The 19,566-nt window shown below is 46.0% G+C and overlaps 1 protein-coding gene across 3 annotated transcripts; it reads left to right on the top strand.

Annotated features, from left to right (window-relative positions):
- The first annotated feature begins 949 nt into the window (after positions 1-949).
- Positions 950-19,453, top strand: LOC138945379 (pleckstrin homology domain-containing family B member 2-like). Of its 3 annotated transcripts, none has more exons than XM_070316806.1 (7): positions 951-1,098; positions 1,946-2,070; positions 3,531-3,676; positions 5,153-5,265; positions 5,939-6,114; positions 14,870-15,035; positions 17,169-19,453. In XM_070316806.1, exons 2-7 carry the CDS (start codon positions 2,022-2,024, stop codon positions 17,173-17,175), a joined length of 657 nt encoding a protein of 218 aa, XP_070172907.1. In that variant the 5' UTR covers positions 951-1,098; positions 1,946-2,021; the 3' UTR covers positions 17,176-19,453. The 3 variants fall into 3 exon arrangements, with proteins under 3 accessions (XP_070172910.1, XP_070172907.1, XP_070172909.1); XM_070316808.1 differs by lacking the exon at positions 951-1,098 and adding an exon at positions 1,133-1,425; XM_070316809.1 differs by lacking the exons at positions 14,870-15,035; positions 17,169-19,453 and adding an exon at positions 14,504-14,680 and having other exon boundaries at positions 950-1,098.
- Positions 19,454-19,566: the final 113 nt, after the last annotated feature.

Raw genomic sequence — 19,566 nt, 5'->3', positions numbered from 1 at the left:
AAACATTTGTTGTACATACTGCTTTAAGTAGACCTACCCTAACGTAGGCGAACTTGCCCCAAGTCGGGGTAAGTCCGCCTACAGGGTGGGGCAAGTCCGCCGCTCTCATCCCATAGTAGGTACAAGACTAGTAGTGGGCAAGCTTTATACACACACGCACGCACGCACACACAGTCAGTCAAACAAGCACCCGATCAGTGGGAAAGCTTTTTTTAATTCCCTTCAATATTTAGGTTCAAAAATGCCAATGACAAAATACAAAAGAATGTCGAAAGAATGTAACACAAATCGGCGTCAGTCTTTTTTAGACATGAATCTGCAATCTTTACCATCGAGAATAGATGGAGTCACCATCAGAGTCACAGTTATGGCAGATGTAAACTGGACTGTTCCCCACACCTGCACATTCTTCATGGCGAACTTGCCCCATGACAAATAGGCGGACTTGCCCCCGCACGGGCAGGCAACTATAGTGCCAGATAGCGAGCACAACATGGGAAGGAAGAAGCAAAACTTTCGTCAGAACTCGACCTTAATTAACGCACTTTCACTCGACACCAAGACTAAGTATTTGTTCTCAGAGGTAATGCATCAAAACCTAAGTCAACTGCTATGCATTCATGTTACAAAAATGAAGAAAAACACTTTTTGTGATCTGTACTCACGATATATGGGCGCGCAACCTCTGAACTTCTGCAGGATATGGCGGGAAGTAGGGACACCATTCTCACATGGTGTGAAAGACTAAAAGGTGGCAAACGTAAGAATAAACAGACAAAGACGGATGTGCCCCGGGGGCGGACTAGCCCCGGTCTCCCCTACTCATCACCCCCCCCCCCCCCCTTTTTTTTTCTCCTCTCAGCCTACCCCTACCTCTAATGTCTGTGTTTGTTGTGCTTTAGAGTGTGGTTTAATTGTAGTAATTAGCATTAGCTGATCGAGGTAGAACATGATTACCCGCCAAAGGACAATCTACTTTCGTTTTCAGTTCAGGTTCCCCGAAACTTCCAGCCAAGCGCTCACATGATCATGACGTAGTTTGCGACTGCGCAGAAGTGATCTCTCAAGGAAGTAAACAAGCATCGATTGTTTCGCAAGGTAAGGTCTGCAATGCGAAAGTAACCGTATTCTGCTACGTTTTACTTATAATCAAGACGCCATTTTGGTAATTCTGATTAACTAATGCTTGAAGTGTGGCGTAATTCACTGATTGGCTCTGTCATGTCGAGATTATGGTAGAAAATGCCAACGATTTACGTTGCGGAACTTGCACTTACACAGTTTACAGCTTGAAACTGAAAGTCTGCGCAAAATGTAGACCAGTCCAGAAAATTCGTTGAAGCTGCTAATTCATCTGTACAGGCAGTGTCTCATATATTTGAAAGACTTTGCCGTGTGTTATCAACAGTGACATATTGAGTGGAAGTAAGTATTTGTTTTGTACACATGACATATATATATCTGTTCATGTTTTTATCTTTTGCAATCAAACCGGCAAAAACTGGATCGCAGCTACCATATTCCACTCACTTCTTCTTCTTTCCGGTAATGCCCACGATCTTGAGGATGATCATTCTGGCATGTAAAGGGGGGTGTTATAGAATCCATTTGCGTGCTCTGGTCGTTGTCATTTTCATTGTCCGTAAAACATTGCCAAAAGTCCGTATCCGTAAGGGCCTAGTTTTGTCAGGAACTGTAACTTAATTTGCGGAGGCTCGTGACACAAAAGCGTCAGCTGTTGCTGCCTCTACAGTTTCACTGGGAAGGTGGTTCCAGTCCCTAACAGTCCTCGGCCAGTCATACTCATAGGAGGAGAAACACATTAATTTTCCTTTAAATTTGAGGGAACAAAATACTGTGGAGACAGTATTTTTATGTACGGTTAAAATACTTAAATGTAAATTTGTTCAATCGACGATCTCACGTAGTTTTTTGTTTTTTCCAGGTCTATTATTTGCAACAATTATCAACTAAGCTCATCGATCGATCAAGTCAACACCTGATCAGCTAGAATCACAAAGATGACTTCGGCAATGGAGATTGCAAAGGCTGGCTGGATGCACAGACAGAGTAAGTCATTTATTTACTGTTAACAAGTTGTTGATCAGTTGATTTGTTGTTGTCCGTTTACCTCCACTGAGAAGATTAGTTGGGATTTATTTGATAGCACATACTGGCTACACGCACTCAGATTCTGCCCCCTGTATATAGACACCAACGTTATACTTTCCGGTCGCGAAGCGAATTCGATGCCACTTTGCGATAGGAACGCAGAGCAGTTAATTCCATCAGAGAGTAAAAAACAAACAACAACAAAACAATCTTATGATACACGGCCTTTAATGTTACTGTTTAGTGTTACAGTAGATTAAATTCTCGGAGCTAGTGTACATAAAAGATCAGAGAACAACATCAACTCATTCGGCACCATAATTTTTGCGAATGAACGCTTCATTTTCAATTCATAGTATCAAAGTACGCTAGGGACAAATCAACACACACACACACAAAACTGATGCTACACTGCAATTATTGTTGTACGCCTCGTAGAACTTTCAAACACACTTGGATTGTGTATCAGCCTAAAAGTGTGTGTAACTACTATGAGAGCTAGTGTACATTATTGCACTCCGAAAAAGAGATGGCGGAGGTCAATACATCAGATTGATTTTCATTGGCTATTTCCTAACCACTTGTAAGGGCGCATTTCATTGGCTTAGTGTTAAAACAGAGCTTTTCATTGCGAGAGTGTATACAGACCTATCAATCATGTATACACTCGGAGTGCGCCATGTAGCCTTTGCCTTATTTGTTATGGTATTCTCTTTGTAATCACGATGAAATGTGCATGCCTCCACTTCAGTTCCTGTTGACAAATTAATGTAACTAGTCAGTTTCCATTTCAATTTTGTGATATTTAAAGGCCAAAATCAGGATTTTAGATTCCGAAATATTCGAAATCTTTGTTTTATACGTAGACGGTTTCAAAACAAATGTAGAAGAGACTGTTTCTTACACTCTTACTACCTACATGTACATGTAAGTATAAGAGTGTAAGAAACAGTCTCTTGTGGCGAGTATGTGAAAGAAGAAGTCATAGGAAGAAGAAACCTTAATACAATGCATACATAGAATTCTTTCGTCCAGATTGAAAAAATTTAATTTGTAATTACATCATGTATACACCCCTGGCCCTATGCTCAGATAGTATTTGTGTCAGTGTCATTGATAGCAGAATTGTGTGTTAAGACTTAATTATGGGTAGCTAATTCGTTTGTAATTTTTAAAACAATGTTTGTGTTTTACTACAGTGGTACCTGCGATGTGTGGCTCCTCCGATGAGCGGACATCTCCCTTAAAACTGAAAGGATCGATACCTTCAGTTGTCCCTTTTTCTATAATCTCTACCAAAATATACCTCTCATAAAAGGCCACCTGGCATGTAGGGGCACATTTGGGTCGCGGACACCACTGTACTTCCAAAGCAATGCACTAACCTCAGAAATGATTTTCCCCATATTAATGTGCAGGTTCTGTGTTGCATCGGTGGAAGAAGAACTGGTTTGTTCTGTACCAAGATGGCATACTGCGATATTTTGATTCTCCGGACAGCTCCAGAGCGGAAGAAGTTTACGTTCTGCGATCATGTTGCAAGCTCATCAAAACTGGCAAGGAGGTGAGAACAGGATTTAATTGCAATGAAAAGTTAGTATTAAGTAGATCTATGCTCAGTGGATTCTATCTGTTGTTGTCATTAACCATAATTATGAGCCCTGACTGCAGTGCAGGCTCAGCAGCCTCCACTGTCTGGAGGATTTTGGCACTGTAGTGCAAATCTGATGGGTACTTCACTAGAACACTTCTTCTTCTTCTGCGTTCGTGGGCTGAAACTCCCACGTACACTCGTGTTTTTTGCACGAGTGGAATTTTACGTGTATGACCGTTTTTTACCCCGCCATTTAGGCAGCCATACGCCGTTTTCGGAGGAAGCATGCTGGGTATTTTTGTGTTTCTATAACCCACCGAACTCTGACATGGATTACAGGATCTTTTTCGTGCGCACTTGGTCTTGTGCTTGCGTGTACACAAGGGGGTGTTTGGACACCGAGGAGAGTCTGCACACAAAGTTGACTCTGAGAAATAAATCTCTCGCCGAACGTTGGGACGAACTCACGCTGACAGCGCCCAACTGGATACAAATCCAGCGCGCTACCGACTGAGCTACATCCCCGCCCCAGAACACTTCTAACTCTGTAACAGACATTGAAGCCCGCTCTCGGGTCTTGTGCATTGGAATCACCACTTGTTTCACTCGATTGAGACGAAGAAATGTCACATTCGGGATCAAAATCACTGTCATCGTCGTGGAAAATCTTGTCAAGAACCTGCCTCAACGAGTAGCAACGTTGGTTGCTCATATTTCGCGGGAAAAATGCTCAAAAAACACCTACTCAGTCGATTTTTGTTTGCCGGCAAGTGCCAAACAAAGAAGAAGGAAGTGGGAACAGATTTACCCCCCTTGCTCTGTGACCTGTCTTTTATTTTTAGATCAGAAACAAGGTCAGAGATGATGCGTGTAACCGCGCGACAATTGTTTGGGCGCAGGTGGTGAAAGCTGCAAAGAGGCGCCCAACAAACTGTCGGGCACAGGCCGCAATGAGTTAACATGAGAATCCAAGCTTAATTAGTCACAGTCTAAAGCATATGTTATAGCATTTACTAAAGCAACACTACTACCAGTTTCATTTTGTGGGACAGAATTCTTCCTGGCATGCTAGCAGGTGTGTGTGCGTATGTGTATGTGTATGTGCAAGCATTCATGTGTGTGTGAGAGAGATATCTAGGTAGGAGAGACATAGACCTCGAGTGTGTGTGTGTGCGTGTGAGAGTGAGATATAGACAGTGTGTGTGTGTGTAAGAGAGAGAGAGAGAGATTGGTGTGCTAGAACAAGGGAGAGGACAATAATTGATATACAAACATCTTTATTTAGATAAGCTTTCCATCCCGAAGAAAGCAGTAACGTGCTGAAATATTGATCATAGATATAAACGTACCTAACCTGGTTACTGGTGTGTTTTCTTTTTATTTAAACATCTTTTTTGTGATCTTTTATCTACACTAGTCACTGCACTTGGCATTCCTTTTCTTTAGGTACATGCAGACCCCCCGGATCAAGTCAAGGACGGCAAGAACTGTTTCCTGGAACTGGACATGAGGGATGGAGGGAATCTGGTGCTGTGTGCTGAGTCTGTTGACGACATGAAGTGAGTATACGCTCTGGTCTCATAGTCAGCAAATTTATGGTGAGTCTTTTGTAGAGACTTTAGATGATATGAAGTGAGTACGTTCTGGTCTCGCTCTCAGCAAACTTATGGTGCGACTTTTGTAGAATCTGTTGATGACAAGAAGTGAGTTTGCTCTGGTTTCATTCTCTCAGCAAGAAGAGAGAGAAAATGTAAGCTTTACGCCCTCACGGCAAAGCCATTGGGGGCCTGTGAGACAGGGAAAACCCGGCTTTGTATAATAATGGGAAAATAAAAATTGGGGGGGGGGGGGGGGGGGGGAGCTTTAGATGACATGAAGTGAGTACATGAAGTCTGGTCTCTCACTCAGCAAACTTATGATGAGACTTTTGTAGAGTCTGTGGACGATATGAAGTGAGTACGCTCTGGTATCTCTTTCAGCAAACTTATAGTGAGATCTTTGTAGAGTCTGATGATCTATAGATGATTTAAAAAAAAAAGAATATTTTTTTTAGCGTATCACATTATCTAAAGAGAATTTTACTGCCCACATGTGCACACCCACCAACACACACTTTTGCTGGGGTGTGCCCACACACACATGTACACATGCAAACACAGACACACACACACACACAATAAGCACCAGGCAATCACAGTCTGCTGTAAAGAGCACAATTCTTGTGACTTTCAGGGCTTGGCAGTATGCGCTAGAGGAAGCCAGAACCATGACGGATCCCAACATCGCCTCTGGCTACACGCGACAGGTGCCTGTCACCTACAACCCCTATCCGTACAGCCCCTATGGATATAATGGATATGGTGGCGGATACCCGGGACAAGTCATTGCTCCCCCACAAGGCTCACAAAGTAAGGGTGTTACAAAGTGGTTGAACTTTGGAAGACATTCACTCTCTGGGCGAGGGCTGGTTGAAAAGAAGCTTGTTAAATTTGATTTGATCTCTCTCTCTCTCTCTCTCTCTCTCTCTCTCTCTCTCTCTCTCTCTCTCTCTCTCTCTCTCTCTCTCTCTCTCTCTTTTTTCTTCAAATAAACTAACAAGAGCTCTTTATCTCCTAGTCCTACTCTCTGTCTCTTTCTCTCTCAAATAAATATTTATCCTCTCTTTATCCATCTTAAGACCTCTCTCTCTCTCTCTCTCTTTAAAAAAACAAACCAACTTAAAAGCGCTCTCTCTCCTACTTTCTCTCTCAAATTGCACTGTTCTGTCAGAGCCAAATTCTTACCCTGCAAGGTTTAACAAATCTCAGGCAGCTGGAAATCAACTAAGGGAGGTAACTGCTCATAACCCTGCATACAACTAAACACTGCTTCTCCCCCTTTGTTTATTCCATATTCCATGATCTAATATTATGATGTATCAGAGACTATAGAGTATACTCTATAGTCTCTGGATGTATTTCTTCCATTGACAAGCCAGCGATGTTTTATTTTTATATTCTATTTTTATTAGATTATGTTAATTACATCCCCAAAGTAGAAAAGTGTATACATGAGCGACATTTACTGTTAATGAGCCTCTACTCCCGCAATATTGCCTTCAAATACTAAACCTTGCAGGGTAAGAATTTGGCTTTAACAGATTGTGGCACCGAGCTAAAAAAGCAAAGTCAAGTCATTGAATGAAAAGAAGGGTTTACTTTTGAAAAAGGAAATAGCTATCACCAGAATGAAACTGTGAGTCTGTAGTAGGAATAGACTGCGTAACGTTTTGTTTTGTCAATACAGTAAGGCCAACAAAAAAAATAGGTGTGGTTACGGTAACATAGCCAAAAAAAATAGGGTAGGTAGGTAGGCAATCACTGTTTTGGTTTTTTTTTTTACTTTTTTTCTAATGTGTACAAATTAAACCTACTTGACAGGGAAATAAGTGTGCGACTCGGGCGCTTTCGCTTTCATTGCGTTTTTTGCACTCGTTTTTTTTTTTTGTTGTTGTTGTTTGTTTGACAAATGTAATAAAAAGTTATAGGATCGGCCCCTAAAAATAGGGTAGGTCGGGTTACCGTAACCACACCTATTTTTTTTTTAGGCCTAATTAAACATTCCAACATCATACCTTTCGTGTGTTTTTATTCTGAATTAAATATCATATTCTTACTCCGAATCACATTAGCATTGAGTCACCTGAGATGCTTATCACTGAAAAACGCTTACCCGGCTAAAGAATTTAAAGGGAAGCAACCCCATCACCAAAACGAAAGTGAAAGTAGCTTTGGTAATGGGCCAGTACACCGGGAGTTACCTCCCATACGGGTGTATGCCACGTCACTTCCTCTAGGAACACGTGCCTATTATCTTACGTCTTTTTCACCTCGGAGAGGACGGTTCACTTTTTGACGCTCTGTGGCTGACCTTGTGTGTTTGAGTGACACCCGCCGGCCACGTTACCCAGCTTGTCTGCTCGCCTTGCCTACAGTTTGGTGAGCTCGTTCCCGTTTGTTGTTGGTTGTTTGCGCTGTTTCGTTACTGTACGTTGTCCGTTTTTTACGGACTTGTGTGTCAGTGACTTGCGTGTTTCGCCATTTTGTTGTGTGAGTTAGTTAGCTAACTCGTGTGACTTTGCTAGTAGCTCTGCGTGCCCTCTTTCTGTTTGGGCAAGTGTAGCTTTAGTATTTTGTTGACGCGTAAGCGTGTGTGTTTACTGTGTTTTCAGTCGTTTTGACTTACGTTTCAGTAAATCTTTTTACTTTGCCACGTGTTGTTGACGTTTGTGTCAGTGTCTTGCGTGTCGCCATTTTGTTGTGTGAGTTAGTTTTCTAGCTCGTGTGACTTTGTTTGTAGCTCTCCGTGCCTCGGCTTGTGGGGCAAGTTTAGCTATAGTACAGGGTGACACAAAAAAAACAGAGCCCACCAAAAGTTTAATATTTTCTGAAATAATCAGCCGATTCTTTTATTTTTTCAGGTGAGCCAAGCTGAAATGATGTTCTAACAGCCCACCAAGTTTGAGCTTCAAGATGTCATGGACAACGGAGCATAAGACATTTATAGTCGAGGCCTATTTTCGGTCGAATTCTATCCAGACTGGTCAGCCGCAGATGTGGGATCGCTCTTACAGCTGCTGTTATTGCTGCCTTAAGATCAGGGATGGTCTGGGGGTTGTTGCCATATACCCTGTCCTTGAGGTACCCCCACAGATAAAAATCTGGGGGGTTCAAGTCCGGTGAATAGGGGGACCACTCTGGGTCACATCTGCGGCTGACCAGTCTGGATAGAATTCGACCGAAAATAGGCCTCGACTATAAATGTCTTATGCTCCGTTGTCCATGACATCTTGAAGCTCAAACTTGGTGGGCTGTTAGAACATCATTTCAGCTTGGCTCACCTGAAAAAATAAAAGAATCGGCTGATTATTTCAGAAAATATTAAACTTTTGGTGGGATAGATCTGTTTTTTTTGTGTCACCCTGTATTTTGTTAACGCATTAGTGCGTGTGTTTACTGAATTTTCCAGTCGTTTAGACTTATGTTTCAGTAAATTTTTTCGCGTTGCCACGTGTTGTTGTCAACATGTCTGATTCAGACAAGCGCCGTGGCAAGTCGGACCCCAAGGGGAAAATTAAGGCTAAGTCTTCCTCTTCCAAAGCAACGTTACTTGTTACAGACCAAGAGCGTAACACTTTGTTGGCTGTACCAATTTCGGCGCCTAGCGCTGTTACTACTTCTGCTTCTTTTGCGGCGCCTAGCGCTACTGTTACTTCTGCACCTGTCTCTACATCGGAGACTTCGTCTTCTTTGTTAGCACCTGGACAAGGTGCGTTGGTTTCCTCTCTGTTAAAGTCACTGGTTCCAGAAATCCGCAGCTTGGTGCAGGCAGAATTTCAGCGTTCCGTCGCCAGCAGTTCGGCGTTTCCGGCATCTGGCAGTGACGTCCGGGCATTGGCTTCCGTGTCTTTGTCCTCCACTTCCGGCTTGGAGCAGCGTCCTCCCTCTTCAGCGTCGGTTGGTAAGCAGAGCTGGTCCGATAGCCCTCGTGAGGCGCCTGGACGTTCTCCTTCGGGGGACAGCTCTTTCGCATCGGGTCACGACCGATACCTTGCTGATCTTTCATTTCCGGCGATAACCTACGAGGCCCCGGACTTGTTCGAACAGCGGCGGCAGTCGGTTTCGACTGCCGCATTTCCGGCACTTGCCGGAAGTGATGATCCGTCCGCTCCGGCACGCTACGGCGGTCGCGGCAGGATGGAGTATTCACTGACTTCCGGTCCTTCCGGATCGCGAAGTCAACCAGTGCAGTCTTCACTTCCGCATTTTGCGGTTCCGTTGACTACACTTCCGGTTTCGGCCGGAAACGCTTCTTCCTCTTCTGGTGGTTCCTTCCGGATACCAGATAGTGGATTACAGCGTGCGCCTTCCGGCTTTCAAGCGCCTAGGCTTGAGCAGGCATCACTCCACTCAGTCGGGGGAGTGACGTCAGCTCATCCAGCTCCGGTTTTTGCGGATGGTCGTCCTGCTTACCCTTTACCTTCACAGGGTTTTGGGCGGCAGGATGACGTTAGTGCTCAGGCTTTTCCGGTTTCCGGTTTGCCAGGGCATGCTTCTGCTTCCGGAACTGGTGACTTCGGTCATGGTTCCACGTGTGACTATTCTGATGCTCCATCAGTGGTCAGCGAGGAGTCGCGGGGCGTGTTTCCGTCGAAGCTCAAGTCTGTTCTTGACGTCGCGGCGGAAGTAACGTCTCGTTATTTTCCTGAAGGGGTGGTGGCTGCGGACTCTTCCGCATCATTCGTTCCTTCTGCCATGGCGGACTTCCGGCCGGCACAGGAGGATGTTTCTTCCTTCCGGTTCGCCGAGTCTCCGTCAGTGGCTTACCAACTTTCGCATTCACTGGTTCGTCCAGCACATGCGGGGAGTGGTATTCGGCCAGTGCCTGTTCCGTTACTGCTTCCTTTTGGTCCAGTTCCGGAATCAGCTCAGCAGTGGGTGGCTTCAGCTGCCCAAGCCTCTTCCTTCGTGCCTACGGCCAATAGGAAGCTTGGCATGCCCAATCAGAGCCAGAATTGGCTGGCGTCTTTTGCACTCCCTAGGGCTACCCTTCCGGTTTCCCGGGAATTGCTGCCTCTTCTGACTAAACCGATCAAGCGTGATTCGGTTTTGCCGGTTTCCGAGGCTTCCCTCCTCTCTGCTGAGGAGGTTGGACGTCGGCAGATCGAACTGTCCTCCATTGCGGAGACTCTCGTTCGGGCTCTGTCTCGGGCATTGACCGATTCGCTAGTTCCTTTCACTCTCAGTGAAGAACAGAATGCGGACGATGTCTCTGCGCTTTTGACCGCATTGGCCAAGGTCAATGAGGAACAATTGCGTCTTTCCTCCCTGCAGTACACCCAAGCGGTACTCTGCAGGAGGGATCTCTTCCTCTCGCAGTCCCAATTCACGGAACTGGCTACTAGGGAGACCTTGAGAGTCTCCCCGGTCTCAGAGGAGTCTCTCTTCTGTCCGCTGGCACTGGATGCCAGACAGAAGGAGATTCAGTCAAACAAGGACAGTCAGTTCCTTGACTACACTCTGAAGGGGGTGAAACAGTCTCAGCCTTCTAAACAGAAGCAGGCTCAGACATCGTCTAACCCCAAGCCAGCTCAGAAGCGGCAGGCTCCGCCGGCCGCTCGTGGTGGGAAGAAGAGGACGGCATCGGGGAGGGGGCGTGGCGGCTCTGGAAGTAAGCCACACCCCCAATGAAGCGCTCCCGATCTCACCTCCCTCCCGCCCTCCACCTTGGTGATGGCGGGAGGCCCCTCCCGGGCACTTTCTCGTTGGATGTCGGTAGTAGACAGCCAATGGATTGTGGGAGTGGTGAGATCGGGCTTCCGTCTACTCTGGCGGGAGGAAAAGGCGCCTCTTACCCGAGTGCCTCCGCGGTTCAAGCCTCCCTTCTCGCAGGAAGCACGTTCCGTCTTGCAGTCGGAAATTGCCTCCCTGGAGCAGAAGGGCGCGGTGGAGAGAGTTCGGGTCCACAGCTCCCTGGGATTTTACGGGCGTCTGTTCGCTGTTCCCAAAGCATCAGGAGGATGGCGTCCCGTGTTGGATTTATCTCTCCTCAATACTTTCTTGAGGGAGATAAAATTCAAGATGGAGACGCCAGCCTCTGTCCGAGACTCTCTCCGCCCAGGAGACTGGGTGACCTCGATCGATCTCACGGACGCATACTTTCACATTCCTATGCATCCGGCCGACCGGAAATGGCTTCGTTTCCGGTGGGGAGATCAGATCTACCAGTTTCGCGCACTCCCTTTCGGGCTGTCTCTCGCACCATGGATTTTCACCATGGTGGTGAGACAGGTCTGTGCACTGGTGAGGTCCCAGGGTATCCGTCTGCGGGCTTATCTGGACGACTGGCTCATCATGAACCAGTCCCAGAGCGGCTGTTCGCAGGATACCCTGACGGTTCTTCGAGAATCCAACTCGTTGGGGTTCTCGATCAACCGGGTAAAGTCGGAGCTGACCCCGTCACAGACATTCACTTATCTGGGGATGTCTTTCGACACGGTCGCTTGGACTGTCCAGCCTTCTCAGAGAAGGGTGGACAAGCTCCAAGCCCAGATTCGCTCCACTTTACCTCTCCTGATGGCTTCCATCCGCTCGCTCGCCTCCATCTTGGGGCAGATGGAGTCTATGGCTCTTCTGGTTTCACTGGGCCGGGTCCACAAACGTCCGCTTCAGTTCGCGCTGAAGCCGTTTGTGGACTCTCCTCTGGTGGACTGGGACGCCCTCATCCCTTTGCAGGGATGGTTCCAGTCTGCGACCCTTCCGTGGTTGGACACGGAGTGGGTCTGCAGAGGTGTTCCGATCGTCGTGCCCCTCCCCGACCTGGACCTCTTTACAGATGCGTCCAGGGAGGGTTGGGGGGCACATACGGATCTTCAGACTACTTCCGGTCTGTGGACGACGGAGCAGTCCTTGTGGCACATCAACTTGCTGGAGCTAGAGGCAGTTGCTCTAGCTCTGGCCAAGTTTCTGCCCTCCCTGTACGCCAAACATGTTCGTCTGTTTACAGACAACATGACAGTGGCGGCGTACATCAACAAGCAGGGAGGCTCGCGGTCCCCGTCTCTCTCGGAGAGGGCTTGCGAGATCCTGGTGTGGTGCTTTCAGCATCATATCACGATCTCGGCCAGGTACCTTCCAGGGAGGCTGAACACTTTGGCGGATGCGCTCAGTCGTTCCGGTACAGTGCTTCAGTCGGAGTGGACGATCACTCACGGGGCACTGCTTCGCCTTTGGGCCCAGGTCCAAAAGCCTCTGGTGGACCTTTTTGCCACAAGGTACTCAAAGAGGCTTCCGGTGTTCGTCTCGCCATTCCCGGACCCTCAGGCATGGCGAGTGAACGCTCTGGACTTTCCCTGGACGGGTCTGGAGGCGTACGCCTTTCCTCCCTTTCCGTTACTCAGCCGAGTAATCCGGAAAGCGGAGATGGAGGAGCCGGCCCTTCTTCTTCTGGTCGCTCCTCTGTGGCCGTCGCAGGTCTGGTTTCCAGATCTTCTTCGGCTCGCCCAAGGGCCCCCCATTCCTCTCGCACTCGTGCGAGGGGAACTAGTGCAGCCCCGAACAGGCATTCCACACGAGGAGCCCAGTCTTCTGAAGCTTCACGTGTGGAAGTTGTTCGGGACTCGCTGAAGCGCTCTGGGGCGTCGTCTTTGACTCTGGACTTGGTGGCTCGCTCGCATAGAGCGTCCACCTCTTCAGTTTATGCTTCCCACTGGAAGGCATGGACTGCCTGGTGTTCAGCTAGAGGGGTGAGTTCGGTGGCTCCGCGCTCTATTCAGGTCGCTAACCACCTCTCTTTCATGTCTTCGCAGGGCGCCTCAGTCTCCTCGTTGAGGGTCCGGCGCTCCGCTATCTCGGCGACTCTTAAGCAGATTGGTCGTTCTGTTCGAGTCGGGGGTGTTATAGCTGCAGTCATTAAAGGGGCTGCTCTTAAGGAAGCTAAAGCTCGTTTGCCCGCTCCCAAGTGGGACTTGTTTTTAATCCTGGAATTCCTTCGTTCTGCGGATTTTGAGCCTTTAAGCGAGGCCAGTCTGTTCAATGTCACTCGCAAAGCGCTGTTTCTCCTTTTGTTGGCTACGGCCCGACGGGGTAGCGAGGTCCACGCCCTGTCGGGTCAGCCTGGAGATATCTCCTTTGAGCCGGACGGTTCCGCATCTTTGCGTTTCCGGCCTGATTTCCTGGCCAAGAATCAGTCTCCGGGGCAGGCCTCTCCGCTGGTTAGAGTTAAGGCTCTGACCAGCGCGTTGGCCCCGGATGACCCCGATTCGGTCAATTGCCCTGTGAGGGCACTTCGTCTGTACTTAGCCCGGACTCAGCCGATTCGGTCTAGTTCTCAGAAGTTGTTGTTTATCTCTCTCCTTACTAGGCGCGAGAAAGATTTGTCGAAGGTAACGTTGGCCCGGTGGGTGTCCTCGCTCATCAAGCAGGCTTATGAGTGGAGTCGCACAAAGAGGGGGGGGGGTTATGCCCTCCTTGCCACTTGACTCGGCCCGAGCCCATGAAACGAGGGCGTGGGCATCCTCTCTGGCAGTTCTGCGCTCCAGACGTCTAGAGGAGGTGCTGACAACTGCGTATTGGCGTTCCGAAGATGTTTTTATAAACTTTTATCTTCGGGACGTCACAGCTCTTCGACAGGATGGCTCCAGAGGCCTTCCAGCGCTCATAGCAGCAGGCCAGTTCCTGTCCAGAACTTGATGGTGAGTTTTGATTCATTTCTAGCCCACCGCCTTGTTGATGTTATCTGCTAATGTGATTCGGAGTAAGAATATGATATTTAATGGAAAATTTCCTAAATAAATTTTCATTTAATTAATATACTTACCCGAATCACATACTGTATTCCCTCCCACCTGCCCCGCTTATGGTTTTAAGATTTTTTAAAGCCGTATGATAATAGGCACGTGTTCCTAGAGGAAGTGACGTGGCATACACCCGTATGGGAGGTAACTCCCGGTGTACTGGCCCATTACCAAAGCTACTTTCACTTTCGTTTTGGTGATGGGGTTGCTTCCCTTTAAATTCTTTAGCCGGGTAAGCGTTTTTCAGTGATAAGCATCTCAGGTGACTCAATGCTAATGTGATTCGGGTAAGTATATTAATTAAATGAAAATTTATTTAGGAAATTTTCCATTTTGGAACGTTCACAGTCTTTTTGTTTTCGGAGTACACTGCGTTTTATTTGTCACAGGAGGAGGCATTTAAGAAAAGATCTTTGTGAAGAACACTCACATGTGCTTACCGGTTTCTATGTGTTTGTGTGCAGTGATTCAGAACCCAGACGGCACCGTCACAATCATCAACCACACGGGCCAAGTGGTGTACATAGATAGACTGTACTTTATTGAAGAACACTGTGCTTACCGGTTTCTATGTGTTTGTGTGCAGTGATTCAGAACCCAGACGGCACCGTCACAATCATCAACCACACGGGCCAAGTGGTGTACATAGATAGACTGTACTTTATTGAAGAACACTGTGCTTACCGGTTTCTATGTGTTTGTGTGCAGCGATTCAGAACCCAGGCGGCACCGTCACAATCATCAACCACACGGGCCAAGTGGTGTACATAGATAGACTGTACTTTATTGAAGAACACTGTGCTTACCGGTTTCTATGTGTTTGTGTGCAGTGATTCAGAATCCAGACGGCACCGTCACAATCATCAACCCCACGGGCCAGGTGGTCTACATAGATAGACCGTACCGTCGTCGCTACGACGATGGCTACCTTGGTGCAGGCACGGGATTCATGGCGGGAGCTATGTTGGGATCGGCAATGATGTGGCCTATGGTGTTGTAAGTATTGTTGTGTCAGAATCAAAAATACAAGAACTGTAGGTAATTGGAACGTTTATTATTGACCCGGGGTCCGGTAGCTCAGTTGGTAGAGCACTGGACTTGTGATCGGAAGGTCGCAGGTTCGAATTCGGGCCGGGACGGACACGGGTCAACTTTATGTGCAGACCCAGAGACGGAAGCCATGTCCCCCCCCCCGTGTCATCACAATGGCACGTAAAAGACCTTGGTCATTCTGCCATAAGTGCAGGTGGCTGAATACACCTAAACACGCAGACACCTGGGTAGCGCGACTGTGTTGGTGCTAGCTTTCCACTGGGAGAAAGCGACCCGAATTTCTCAGCGATGGGACAATAAAGTAATGAAAATGAAAAAAAAATGAAAAAAATAAAATGTTACATTTACTAGTACGTCATTCCAAAGGCCTTTCAAGGAGACAGACAGACAAACACTTGTGAAACAGATAAAGAATTTATCTCAAGCTGGCTTGCAAAATGGCGGCGAGGTTAGCAGTCTGTCTGTGTTTGTATTATTGTTGTGTCAGTTTTGTTCCCAGACACAGCAGAAATATTGGATCAGTTGGACCTGGATTCAAAATATCTATGGGTCAAATTGTCCTGGCTGCACACAAATCTTGTGTCAGAAGACATCCCACGTGTTAGCAGTCTGTCTGTGTTTGTATTATTGTTGTGTCAGTTTTGTTCCCAGACACAGCAGAAATATTGGATCAGTTGGACCTGGATTCAAAATATCTATGGGTCAAATTGTCCTGGCTGCACACAAATCTTGTGTCAGAAGACATCCCACGTGTCAAAGCTATCTGACATTCGACCGACCTAGGGTCACAACAATGCGTCAGATAAAAAAATGTATGCATAAATGACAGAAGACCGAGGCCTGGGAAGCACACTGTTGTGTTTTGTTTCAGTATTGGAGCTGAAGATTGGTTTTTGTCCATGTTTTGAAATGAAAAAGAGCAAAACGTTCTAGTGTACTCACATGGTTACGAAGACAACGACACTGATGAAAAGATCCAAAAACAAAGAGACTGCAACGCATTGTTTTGTCAATAACAAACGTTCCCACAACTTACTTTTCTTGTTTTTTAATACTGATGAAAAGGAAAATCTTCTGGTTTTGACCCTTGGGTCTTCTTTTCTTGTTCTAATGCACAGTCGCAATTGTGGTGTTTGTTTTTTTTTTGTCATCTACTTGTCCTATGCTCTTTTTTATGACCTAAGTGACAACAATATTGGGCTAAAAAAATTAATTCAATTTGTTCCGATTCCTTGACCAACCCTATTTTTTCAACGACTTGAAATTCTTCTACATAGGAAGGGGGGAAGGGGGGGGGGGGGGGGTCCTGATCCCGTTTTAGGTCAGCACTTGTCTAGTTTTTCATTGAAAGTAGATTATGATTCTCGGCCCCCATTTTGAGACCTACAAAAATCTGAGAAAATCAGGTCTTAAAAAGAAGGCAGTCATAAAATGGGGGTGAATTTCCTGATGTCATGAACAGAAAATATGAAAAAAGTAAGGTCTAAAAATGGAGGAAGTCTGAAATCGGGGGGTCTTAACCCTTAGGCTGGTTGTCGCGACACATGTCGCGCTACTTTACGTATACTGTCACCTGGTTGTCACGACATATGTGACCCTCCACCATGAAATGAGTCGCATGTCACCTTTGCATGATTTTCATATTTTTACATTTTCCTAAAGAGTTTTTTATGCTCTATCCAGTGGTGAAAACCGTTTTAGAAAAGAGCGAAAACTTTTTTGAGTTATAAGCCTGTGACTAAGGTGACCCTCACACTGTTACCATACATTCCCCGGATTTATATTAAGCCTAGCGCAGAACCGTACGAGGTGACATGCACCTCATTTCGTGGTGGAGGGTCACATATGTCGCGCTTCTGGCTCAGTCTGTTTGGTCGGTTCCGATTACCTCCCATGGATGCAACAACCTATATGACCGTTTTTCTTTATTTTTCTCTCTGTTAATTCACCAGTGGCTATAGTAACATGTGTTACAGAATTGCACCAGTGTAAGGGTTACAAGGGGGGTTCCACTGTATAACGCTTTGTTTTGTGTGCTACAGATATGCTGATGACTTCTTTCTCTGTTCTTTTCAGCTGGTAAGGAAAAGTAACAAAAATGGGCAAACATGGACAAAGTGCAAAAGTCTTTCTGTGGATATATCTCTGTTCTTCTTCTTCATCGGCGTCGACTGGAAATGCATCGCCGTGAGTCTTTAAACGAGGGATACAGCGAGCTTGGTCGTCCATCGGAGATGGATAGCTCTTTCTTCTTCTTCTTCATCGGAAGTGCATCACCCTGAGTCTTTGACCGAGGGATACCGCACGTGTGGTCATCCATCAGAGGTGGATATCTTTTTTCAAGATGGGCACAACTTCTTGGTGTAGAATTTGCTCAGACCTTTTTTGGTCTTTTATATGAATTGGTCAGACGTGTCGAAGATAAAAGTGTGACGGTGCCATACTGTCTTTGTAAGATGGGCGCGTTTTGTCTTGTGTCGTTTGGAGGCTGGTCAATTTGTCGGATAGTCTTTTAACGTTCATGTTTACAAATAATATGATGTGTTTTTAATTTTGCATATTTCCTGTACATTCACGGAAGAACCATTTTTTTAAATTTTAAAATGTTTTTTTTGGTGTGTAGGTGTGTGTGCAAAGGCTTTGACACGCAATTAAAAGACCAATCAAAGTAACTCATGTTCTGTTCAGTTGTATATCAATGAATCTATACTTGTAACTCAAAAGAAAGATTTAAATTCAGATCTTGAAAACTCGTTTGTAATTTCTTGTAAGAATGCACTGTCCTTTTCAGCATTACTGCACAGATTTGTTGCTTTGTGTTCATGGCCCTTCAATGCATTTTCATGTTTCATACTTACATACGGTTAGTGTACTCATTGCATCATTGTTTTCTTTCCATCTGTACTTGAAGGAGTGTGATTTACTCTCTTTACCTGTTAAAAGTTCATCCATTGTACAGGGCCTAGCATTGTCAGCCGTTCGGCGTACTTTACGCCGAAATAACATCTCCAGTACGCGGAACTCGATTTGGTGTACGCCGAAATGCAAAAACCTGTTACTCCCAAACGGTAAACCCAAACAGTTCCAGCTTTCGTTTTGTGCGCCGTTCGGTTCAATTCTCATTTGGTTTGACAGTTTTCTTGAGCACGCACTTCCTCTGGCATCGCGCGAGCATGCTTTGTGCCGGTGTTTTGTGGCTCTAGACTTGAAATAATGTCTCAAAGCGACATTGTTGAACGTGGTCAGCCATTCAGTGACAAAGAATTCAGGTATTCCTGGAAGTGGGAATGGCTGGATTTCGTTCCGAAGGCGGAAGGCAAGTTAGAAGAAGTAATGTGCCGATACGGACTATGGACTATGGCATAATTTAGTTGCTCAATCTTCTTTGGGGGGGGGGGGGGGGGGGTCATTTTAGATAAAAAAATCTTCAAATTCGTGGCTTTGCCTCTGGACCCCACTTGGGGCCTCCTGCGGCCCCCAGACCCCCGCCTTTGTAAGCTGAACTCACTTTTTCCAATGCTAGGCCCTGATTGTACACGACTTGTGTAAACTTATTATTATATATTTACACACAATTAAAGACATGCTATTGTGTACAAACAATCGTTTTTTGCGGCACAGCTTTGGGTATACATACTCATGCTTTAAAGAAGTGTGTACATGCAAGTACACACGCACATACGCATGCTCATGCACACACACACACACACACACACACACACACACACACACACACACACACACACACACACATATGCTTTCTGTGTGTCTCACTCATTTTCTACTCCTTTACTTTGTCTTTTGCGTCTCCCTCCCGCAACCTTCATAAACTCGACCGAATATAAGGTCACTCTATTCCCCTGGCACAGATGTTATTTCCGAACTATCCCCTCTCAAGACTCGCCCCCATCTCCACCCAGTTCCTCTTTTATGCATGCTCTCCTAGATTTGTTTATGACTTTGTAAGAACAAAAACATCATCCCATCATTTTGTGTGTGTCTCCTTTCTGCTCTTATTCCCTCCCCTTTGCTATATATCTGTTTTGTTAACCTCTCCCCCACCCCGTTCCTTCCACACAACATACTCTCCTAGATTTCTTATCATCTTGTTTAAAAAGAAAAGAAAAAAAAGATTATTCCATTATTTTTTCTGTGTCTCTTTCAGTCTTATTCCCTCCCCTTTGCTATCTCTGTTATTACCTTCTCCCAATGGGTTGGGCATGCACGATTTAGCCTCATTCATTGTGATGTTTTAGGATAACAACTCATTTGATTTCCTGACCTCTGAAAGTCATTGTTTAAAATGTGCTTATCTTAAAAAGCGTGTGTGGAATAAAGTATAAGTGGTGATATATAGGTCAGACAGCTGTTTTTGAGTTTTGATGGTGTACGTGAGTGTGTGTATGAATTGAAGGTAAATAAAATGTGTGCACCCTTTGCTGTACACAAACAAATAAATACACGCATATAGAGC

This window comes from Littorina saxatilis, linkage group LG13, assembly GCF_037325665.1.
Source record: "Littorina saxatilis isolate snail1 linkage group LG13, US_GU_Lsax_2.0, whole genome shotgun sequence".
Taxonomy (NCBI): domain Eukaryota; kingdom Metazoa; phylum Mollusca; class Gastropoda; order Littorinimorpha; family Littorinidae; genus Littorina; species Littorina saxatilis.
The sequence above is the reverse complement of the archived record's forward strand: the minus strand, read 5'-3'. Positions and strand labels throughout refer to the sequence as shown.